General features: G+C 38.7%; 1 protein-coding gene across 1 annotated transcript; it reads left to right on the top strand.

Annotated features, from left to right (window-relative positions):
- The first annotated feature begins 253 nt into the window (after nucleotides 1-253).
- LOC121413988 (cubilin-like) lies at nucleotides 254-9,959 on the top strand. Its single transcript, XM_041607019.1, has 9 exons — nucleotides 254-625; nucleotides 2,245-2,631; nucleotides 3,796-4,179; nucleotides 4,535-4,912; nucleotides 5,368-5,745; nucleotides 6,419-6,799; nucleotides 7,213-7,272; nucleotides 7,752-7,868; nucleotides 8,385-9,959. The coding sequence occupies exons 1-9, from the start codon at nucleotides 301-303 to the stop codon at nucleotides 8,849-8,851; spliced, it is 2,877 nt and encodes a 958-aa protein (XP_041462953.1). The 5' UTR covers nucleotides 254-300; the 3' UTR covers nucleotides 8,852-9,959.
- The last annotated feature ends 274 nt before the right edge of the window (nucleotides 9,960-10,233 follow it).

The raw sequence follows: 10,233 nt of genomic DNA, 5'->3' as shown, positions 1-10,233 counted from the left end.
TCATATGTTCTCAATTGAAAAGTCTCACCTCCCTGTTCCTACGTTTCATAAAATCTTCCATATACTTTATATGTGGTGCATGGGTACGTTACCATATTTCTCACCTATACCAATTATTATTTCAGGATTGTAAACAAAAGGCAGAAAGTGAAGAATTGCACACAAAAATATAAATAAAAAATAAGGACATAGGATTGCGGGAATAAAAGGGTTTTTTTTTTCTTCTTTTCTTACAAATATCTTGCAGATCCATTGCAATCCAACCAACATGGATTCTGTGGCGGTACGGCTGACCTAACTATGTCGACACCGATAATTTCACTTTCCTCGCCCCTTTACAACAACCCGTCAACAAACAGTCTGCACGTCGATTGTTCATTTCACATCACAAGTCCATCTGGGCAAAAAGTCCTTTTGACATTCTGGGATATCGAGACAACGACCGATGAAAGAATATCAGTATATGATCACCCGACAGCCACTAGTTCCCGTATCGCCTATCTATATGGGACCGTCAGGACGCCAACAGTCCTGTATTCATCGAATGTCGGATTGACAGTAATCTTGGAAGACCGCAGTGATGCTTACAACGGACCTGGTTATGCAGCTGAGGCTAGTATTCTTGGTAAATAATTCTAAAAATCTCTAATAACACCTATTCAAGTTATTTTCAGTCGAATGGTCGGAAGCTCACAGTCAGTCGGCAAGCCCTGAAAAAGTAGCTTCTTTTATCCAAGTGATATTCATGACTATAGGGTTTTTGCATAGTTAATGAGCTTGGTGCGAACCAAAACACGTCTTTTTATTCTGCCATTGCTGCTCTAAATATTAACCAAATTTCATTTTTGGTATCTTTGTAAAGAAGAAGAATCATTCTTTTAGGTCATGTGTTTGGAATTTTTTAAAAAATGTTGTAATATAGGGAAAACTTTTGATATAAAACATGAAACAAAATGATTTTTTCATGCAACAAATGTTGTTGTTTTCACACTTGATTTCTGTTTGAGTACAAATGATTTTCAGATCATAATAAAGCTGAAGATCTACGCTTTAATATGATATAATTTGTATAAGAAGATGTATCTTAGATGGGTCAGCAGCCAGCTTTTCATAGGCCAAGTACATTTAGCAGCTCAAAAACAAGGATACTGCACTCTGATTGGTCACAGAGACCACACACCCACGCAAATTCCAATGTTCCCCACACTGGGCCTCTGCAAGGTCACACTCACCATGTGGTAATCTCTTCAAATAACCCGCGCCTGTTGTTGTGAAAACATTATTCAGCCAATCAGAACTCTGGATTTTATGTTACTCAGAAATTTTAGAAATCTCGTCTTGCATCTTGATGGAAAAAGCTGGCTGCTGACCCATCTAAAAGATGCCACATATCAAGAGTGACATTGTAAGAAAGTATAGAGTTTGAGCTTTCTGATGATATAAATAATGTTGGTACCTAAAACACAAAATGTTGCACAATTTGCAAGTGAAAACAGAGGAAGAAATTTTTGTTTGATGCATCTTTTCTGGTAAAAAAATCACTTATTTATCAAAATATTTTATTCAAAAGAAATAACCAATATGAAAGAGTAACATTTACTCTTCCCAATGGTACAAAAATTATCAATTTTACTCCAACAAAAAGTGGTTAAATTCTTCGAGAAAGAAAGTCTCACAATTCACGAGATTTTGCAGGGACATGAATTCAGCCACGAGAGGACTTGGATAAATCTAGCCCACTGCTCAAAAAGAGTGTCATTCACAAACTTAACACATGCTCTTTCTTCTTCTTCTTCTTCCTCTGCTTCTTCATTTCCTTCTTCCTCTTTTTCTTCTTCGGCTTCTCTTTTTTCCCCCTTTCCGTTACCCCCGGACATTACCCGTAGCTACAAATTGGTCTACATAAAGAACGATGCTCATATTATGTATAGCACTACACCCCGTTTATCGGCCTTCTCATCGTTCACGAGCGCACATGATTTGCATAAATGCATAGAATAAACAAGTCTCTGAACGATGCGAAATAAGTAAGCGATTTTAGAATCGACTGTAATTGATGATCAAAAATCTAACGGAAGAGAGACCTATTGGTCATAGCGATTCAGTTCACCTTTCGCCTCCCAGACAGGTGACGAAAAAAAACAAATAATAATAATAGTAATAATAATGATAATAGTAAAAATAATGATATTGATGATAAAAATGATACTAATAACACTCTAAACACTTTTTTGTTCTTTGGAGAATTGCCGGCTTACCAACCTGGCTTCTGCGGCGGTTCAATGGTACTCACCTTTACAACGCCTCGTGTTGCTTTTTCAACCCCAGTCTACGACATCCCGATTGTAGACAGTGTTGTTACACTCTGCAAGATGTACATAAAAGCACCAACCAACTATCAGGTTAAGCTCACTTTAAAAGACATCGAAACCACTATGGACAAGCAGATTACAGTCTACGATCATCCCTCATCAACTTTATCCAGTTACCAACTGTTTCATTTCTACGGTATCTTGAACGGGAGTGCCATCATCATTTCTACGCGTGGGGGACTGACGTTGGACATGCAAGACGTGACAAGTCATTACAATGGAAAGGGTTTCAGCGCAGAAGTTCGAATATACGACTTCGGTAATTAAATAGTAATATAAAGCAATAAAAGTATATTTTCTATTATCATAATAAAAAATCAGTATAAATTAGATTAGAAAGTAGTAGTAGTAGTAGTAGTAGAAGTAGTAGTAGAATTAGTGTAGTAATAATAGTAGTAGAAGTAGAGCAGGCTTCGTGATACCTTGGATCTTGTCGAGTAGAACCTTGTGATGACGCTTGGCACCATCATTTCCGAGACCCGTTCCTCCTTTTCAGCTAACTAATAATGATAATAACAATAATTATAATAGTAATAAAAACATTGAAAAGAAGATGATAAAATGATAAGAATTAGGATAGCAGTAACAAAAGTAATAATAACCGTGAAAAAAAATAATCTAGTACTAGATCTATCACTGACCCCTTGTACAAATACAAATTATGAAATCATTTAAAAGGATAACAATAATCTGAAGAAATGAAAGACAAATTGCACTTATCAACACCAGCAACTGAGGATTTGAATAAAAACTGCACGTATTAAATGAGGACACAGAGCGAGTCGAGGACTTCGTATGCTCAAGCCTGCATCCCGAATCACCGTTAAGGGTTCAAAGGATGCTCTCGGATGTAAAGTTAATGTGATCCTCGGTTGACCATAGTCCTCAGCTATCGATTATGTAATAGAATAGTCGTTGATCTCCGTCCGTAATGGTGTGCGTTTGTGGGTATGTGTGCGTGCATGGGAAGTTGCGCAGGAGGGTGTGTACGTGAGGCTGGATGGGCGTGTGTATCCGCTTTGGTGTACGGCTCGTTTTGCAAGTAGTCCTGAGCCGCTCGCATTGGCGGCGGAAGTCAAAAAAATTAGGGGGGTCTACCTGAAATTTTGTGACGGACACATGTAAAAAAATTTGACAAGCAAAAAAAAGGTCATCAACCTAGATTTTGGGGGGAATACATTTTAAGGGGGGTTCACCAGAATTTAGGGGGGACGCAGGAAACAAAATTGACGAGGAAAAAAAAGAGCTTATCAACTAAAATTTAGGGGGGACCGTTCCCCCCCCCACCTCAATTTTTGGGGGGGATCTGCCCCCCCCCCACTTCCGCCGCCTATGGCCGCTCGCAAGTATCCATGGATTTAATTTGAAAAAAATCCGTTTTCCTTTTATACTACAAGGTTCTACATTGTTATTTTTAATTCAGGTGGGATCTCGTCCACGGAGCTCGGATTCTGCGGAGGTACAATTGAATTGAGCGATGAACTACGTTTCGTCAACATATCGTCCCCATTCTTCGGGAATCCGCTGACTGCTGCCGATGCATTCATGGAGTGTATAATGCACATAAAAGCGCCTTCTGAAAAGCAAGTGGCTCTAACTTTCCTCGTCTTGAATACTACTGAAAATGAAATGGTGAGGGTGTATGACCATCCTTCATCGGCTTCTTACATGGTTGGTAGTTTTCAAGGTGATCTGCAAGATGGAGATGCAGTCATTGTTTCTTCCCGAGAGGGCATCACTATAGTTTATGAAGATGACAGTGCTTCTCCGAATGGACCAGGATTCCTTGCTCAAGCACAGATTCAAGGTGGGCACGGCTGTTGGTTCTAATAGATTTCATCCATGTTTGGCGAGTGCAGCCGTCTGGCTCCTGGCGCTGCAGACGTACCAGATAAACTTAATTTCGGCTGTAACCTGCCTAAAAAGAACACAGTGTCAATCACAGTGTGATATACTGTATACGCATGCTGAGAACAATGTGGTTACAATGTTAGGACTATGTGGATTTATCCCATTTTCACAGTGTATCAACACTGTGAACACAGGGTCACAGTGTATTCTCATTGCGCCACACTGATCACACCATCGGGACTGTGGTTTTTTTTCTGATAGAGTACACCCTCCGTAATATTAATTTTCTTCTTATATAATTTATATTTCAGATTCTTTCTCCGACACCGTAACTGGTCTGTGTGGGGGTGTCATGGACATCACCGAGTCTTATCCCAGTCTGACGTTCACCACTCCTCTCTACGGCACCTCTGTCCCTTCTAGCGTGTCTCTTTACTGCAAAATCACTATTACCTGTCCCCCAGAGGAGCATATAGAGCTTACATTGTTCGACGTCGCAGTCAGTGGGCAAGTCGGCATCTTCGATGTACCACCAACAGGAGCTGGAAGCATTGTGTTCACTTGCACAGGTATCCTCAATGCCTCCACGGTCATCTTTTCGAGACACTCCAGCCTGCTTATCGACTACAGTGGAACTACTGGTGTGCTTGCAAAGGGTCGCGGATTTACGGCGGAAGCTCGACTAGCAGGTAAAGATAAAAAAAAATAGTGAAATAATATATACAGTATGAGGAGCTTCCATGAGAAAGATCTGGTGAATTGATAACTCTTAGTGATTGTATGATGATAGGAGTCACTGAAGTATTGATTTGAAAGATTTATGTTAAATTGTGTAATTTGAATTCAAGTTTGACTGCTATTATACAAAATATTAGGCAAAATGTCGTTATTGTTACATTCTAGAAGAACTAAACGAACGTTAGTGTCATCAATGCTCTTGTACTTGTAAGGGTATGTAGACATGGTAGATAATGAAATTTTCCTTTAGGAGACTTTTGACATGTTGAACTCAGTCTTATGTAATTCGGACAATAATTATAAGATGCAGATGATTTTAACTTTAATTAATGAGACCTGAATTACGAATCATAGTCCCACTCATAGTCATACCTTTATATTTATGGCCAATTCATTGAATTTTCAGGTGGCAATTCATCAAACATCGACGGATTCTGTGGCGGCACGGTCAGCCTGTCTGAATCTCTCCCAAGCGCCACCATCACAACTCCTCTTTATGGTCTTACATCACAATTCGGTTTGCACTTAGAGTGTACGATGCATATTACCAGCACCCCGGGAACCCAAGTCCAGTTGACATTCATAGACTTTGAGACAACTGCAAGTGAAGGTCTGGCTATATATGATCAACCTTTATCTACCTACAACAAGATTGCTTATTTCTCAGGAAAGCTCGATGTGAGAACGACAGTTTCGTCTTCCAGAGGAGGTCTGACTTTGACATACCAAGACGACAGTGATTTATATAATGGACAAGGATATCTCTCCGAAGCAAGTCTGTTAGGTATTGCTAGAAAGTATTTTGTTTGTGACACACTGGCATATATAACCTTATCTACTTTCTTCATCAAACGCGTAATGATTAATTAGTGATAATGGTATATCAAGATTTCAGTCAATATTAATGTCAACAAGGTCAATGGCTTTTCAAGTGTACCTTCTGCTTTGGAAATGACAATTGAAAAATCAAGGTGACAAAAGAGGAAAAAATATACATAATAAATAATGTGCCTTTTAATAGATATGTTCGATCGGTGATAAATGAACGCATTATGCGTGATGCAGCTGAAAAGAATCAGATTCTTTAAAGTGACATGCGCCAAATCTAATATAATGAATATGTTAAAATCAAACATATCACAAGATTAAGAATACACACTTCGGATTTATTTACAAGAAACAGAAAACCAAGGTCATCCACCAGTCCCCTTCTCTTTCTCACTCTCTATTTCATCCTTACCTTTCTCCGAACATTCAAACCCGAACCTTTTAAGCATAACTGGACGCCACTTTGGTCGAATTAGGCGTTTAAGACGTGCAATGTATATGATGTAGAGGTATGTTAAAAAATGTAATAGTTCAAGGAAGAACGGCAATTCAATAATTTTCTATTGGCATGAGAGCACAAATGAAATGTCGATATCAATCATCCATGGTTTTTACATCTTCACTCACAGATATTCAGCCTATCTCTCTGGAGCGCTCATGTGGAGGATATGTCGCCTTGAACAAGAACGTTCTCCCAAGAATGACGATAACATCCCCTCTGTATGACACGTCTTCTCCATCAAACGTTACTATCAGTTGCTGGTGGTTCTTCTCAAACATTTTACGAGACCGGCAAATTGAGGTGGTTCTGAAAAACGTTGGCATTTCTGGAGATGAACGCATCAATGTATACGACCACCCCTCTTCTCAGTCGTATCTAATTGCTTCGCTGTCTGGTCCGTCCGCGGATTCCATATTCACATCGACGAGGTACGGATTGTCGATATATCTAGAAGACATCTCACCAGGCGCCAATGGAGGTGGATTCATTATTGACGCACGACTCCAAGGTAAGTGTATGTGTGTGATGGTGATGGCGTTGGTGTTTGTGGTGATGATGGGGATTATGTTGTTGATGATAATGAATATTACGATGATGATTAAGATGATGGCCACGACAATGCTGATGATGGTGATGGGGATGATGATGCTGTATATATCATGATGAATGAGATGTTGGTGACGATGATACTGATAATGATAATGGCGATGGTTATGTTTTTATGGTAATGATAGCTGTGATGATTGTGACGATGATGATGATTACGGTGTTGATATAGTTTAAATTTTAGAATATTATTAAGAGGGGGCCCGAGCCGGGTGTGCCCTCCCCCCTGGATCGACCAATGATCGATAGCTTTTTACAAGTACGATTGAGCAGTAATCCAGCATAGTTAATTCTATTTCCTCACATTTCCTTCAGGAACAGAAACAACGATGTCACCAACATCATCAAGCAACATGTTACCCACGGTAACAACAGGTGTGTTTAAAAATAAATTAAACTTATTCAAATGTTAATAGAATAGTAGGGGCTCTCTTAAAATCAGCTTAATGACTGTAAAGATGCAGTAAATCTAGAAATAGCTTGGAATTCCAATGAATATCCCCATCTCATGGCAGAAGCAAAGGAAATTTGAAGCAAATTCTGTAGCGAGATTTTATTAATTGAATTATTTTGACATCATAGAAATGCATGTACACGATTTCGGTCAGACATTCAAGAACATTGGACGAAAATCATGAAGGTAAAACAATAATTGAACCAAAATACAATTTCATATCCGTGAAAATGTTAAGGGGTCTGCACCGCCACCGCTCCCCTACCCCACTCAAAAAAAAAAATTACCAGTCCACTAGTAGAGATTAATGACCGATATTGCCTTTCTGATGTTGCGTTTCGTACTAAATTGTACGACAATGTTACTTTTTTAATATTTCTTTTTCTCCCTTCGTTAGCAGACGTCTTGTCGACAAAGGGAGCCGGTGAAATGACACAGTCGAACCCGGACACATCGATCACCTTGACAACATCGACATCCGTGTCCAGTTCAACCACCCATGCACTGGAGGAGAACGGTATGTTTAATCCATCTAGTAAAAACAAGTCACGGACGAGTGGGTTCTTTCCGATAGAAAATCAGATCAATTTATCAATTTCAAAGCTTAAATTTCCGGAAAGCGGAAAGTCGGGATTAAAATCTGTTAGGCAAGTCGATCAGCGAAACATTATTATAATCATGCTCCAAAATCTTGCTCTGTATATTACACTTCATAATTAACAATTACCGGGCAACTAATTGATATAAATTTGGGTTGTTTCTCGTATCTCTAGTTTACAGTATTAAAATGCTCTGTTAAGGTGATTGATGATATCTATGTTACTTTGATCTTCCACCCCACCTCGTGTGGCGTGTCTGAACAAATTGGCTTAATCAGCACAGAAACGTTTTTTAATTCATTTAACACATGCTGTAAAATGTACCTTGCCAATGCCTAAACGTCTGTAGATATACTGATACGCTTAATGCATTGTGTATTTATGATGTGACCATTATTATTATATTACCCGCATTATTTTGATAAATCATGTAGGTACTACACCTGTAGATAACCTCATTGGTATCGCAGCTGGTGTGGCGTCATCTGTAGCAGTGGTCATACTCGCCATTGCCATCATCACCCTAATCGCCATACGATCACGTAGAAAACGTCACGAAAACGGTGCCTCGGCGGCGTCCGGTTCCAGTGTTAAACCACCGAGCCCGCCCCCGCGTGGCGATGGATCTCGATCACATGAAACAACCTTCACTTATGGAAAGGACGATGGCAGCCTGGTTGACGATGTCGGTGACGATCACCACTATTCGCGGGCGGTGTATTCTGCTATCGACAATAAACCCGGTGATGAAGAGGAGGATCATTACTACATGATTCCTCAGAGTTGTGAGGAGAGTGACGTCATAACAGAAGGCCCGACTTACGTCAATGATCATGTGACTAAACCTAGAAGATACTTGGGCCAACATGTTACTCACGGTAATGATACAGAACTTGTATGATCATGATCTTTACAAATATATAGAAGCAGAATAAAGGCTGTAATCCTGGAGTCGAATAGAGGTATCACGAATGATTCGCCTAGATTTTAAGCCAATGGGCAGGCATTGTTAGAAAATATTATCTCATTTAAGCGAGCTGAGTGCATGCGACGTCATAAAATTATTGAAATCATTTCATAATCTCTAGTTGAATCTGTCTGTTGCTCTAATTTTCCTGCATTTATCTCAATCACCTTGAAGTCAGTGTTATCTTCCTTTTAAGTGCACCTTTTTTTGCTTGCATGGTCGTTGAATTTAAGCCTTAATCAGACCAATATGCAAAGAAGTACATTTGTGTTTTTTAAATACAAAATGCTTGTGAGTTTGTGTGTTTTTCATTTTGAAACTGCGTTTACCCAGAAATTTCGAATTACAAGCATAATAATGTAGAATTTTGAATTTAGATGAATGCAATGGGTTATAACACAGATAAAATACTTTGTGCCAAGAATTTTTTACCTTACCTAACACATTTCCATCAATTGATTGTTTGATGTATTTATGGAGCTCTTAATTTGTTCATTCTAAGGTGAGACGTAACTTTAAAGAGGTGATTTATATTTGACATTTTTTACATCATTACCTATCATTTACTGTAAATGTGTCTCAGGATTTTTCACCCAAAGCCGCCTTTATAACAACGCCTTGTTCAGAATATGTCAGCCCACACCTACTTATTTATTCTTTTGCTCTGTACTTACGGCTGAATATTATTTAAAAGAAAACTCACTAATGACATTTCAAACTGTTCGTAGTTATGACGTTTTAAGTTGTTAATGGTATTTACAATTCTCATATTTAACTAATACCATTTTCTGTGAATTGATGTATTTCTCCTGGAATTTTATTATTTACCTGCTTACTTTAACATCTGGGTTGGAATAAAATGTAAACTTTAAAAAAACATCATTATCAATTGGTAATAAGACGATATGTGCGTACATGTCAGTCAGATTTCTAAACCAATTACTTTAACATAAATTACCGTAGCGTGAAGAAAAAATTATGTTCACAAAATTCCCCCAATTTTCATGTGTCGAATCCAAGAAATAGAATATTGTCCTCCCCCTTTCTCTCCCCCCCCCCCCCCTCTCTCTCTCTCTTTCTCCTTTTCTCTATCAATATCCCCTACTCTTTCATATTATCCACCCGTCCATTTTCTTCTCCTTCGTCCCCCATATCTTATGCTGTAGATTTTCGTTCTATTTATGATAAATTTTGAAATGCTTCTATTGTTCAGTTTTTAATCTGTTTATTCTTAAGCCCACCTGAATCTTTTAATGTTCATTGGTTCTATGACGTTTGTTCCGGCGACAATCATTCTGCTGTAAAATACCACAGTG

This window comes from Lytechinus variegatus, chromosome 4 (assembly GCF_018143015.1).
Source record: "Lytechinus variegatus isolate NC3 chromosome 4, Lvar_3.0, whole genome shotgun sequence".
In the NCBI taxonomy this organism is placed as follows: domain Eukaryota; kingdom Metazoa; phylum Echinodermata; class Echinoidea; order Temnopleuroida; family Toxopneustidae; genus Lytechinus; species Lytechinus variegatus.
This window is presented reverse-complemented; position numbering and strand designations above follow the sequence as displayed.

What these genes read in the sequence shown, in the direction of transcription:
- LOC121413988 (XM_041607019.1), top strand. Translation starts at nt 301, where the DNA reads ATGTCGACACCGATAATTTCACTTTCCTCGCCCCTTTACAACAACCCG. An exon ending in AGCTGAGGCTAGTATTCTTG is followed by an intron (nt 626 to 2,244) that starts GTAAATAATTCT and finishes TGTTCTTTGGAG; the next exon opens with AATTGCCGGCTTACCAACCT. An exon ending in TGCTCAAGCACAGATTCAAG is followed by an intron (nt 4,180 to 4,534) that starts GTGGGCACGGCT and finishes TTTATATTTCAG; the next exon opens with ATTCTTTCTCCGACACCGTA.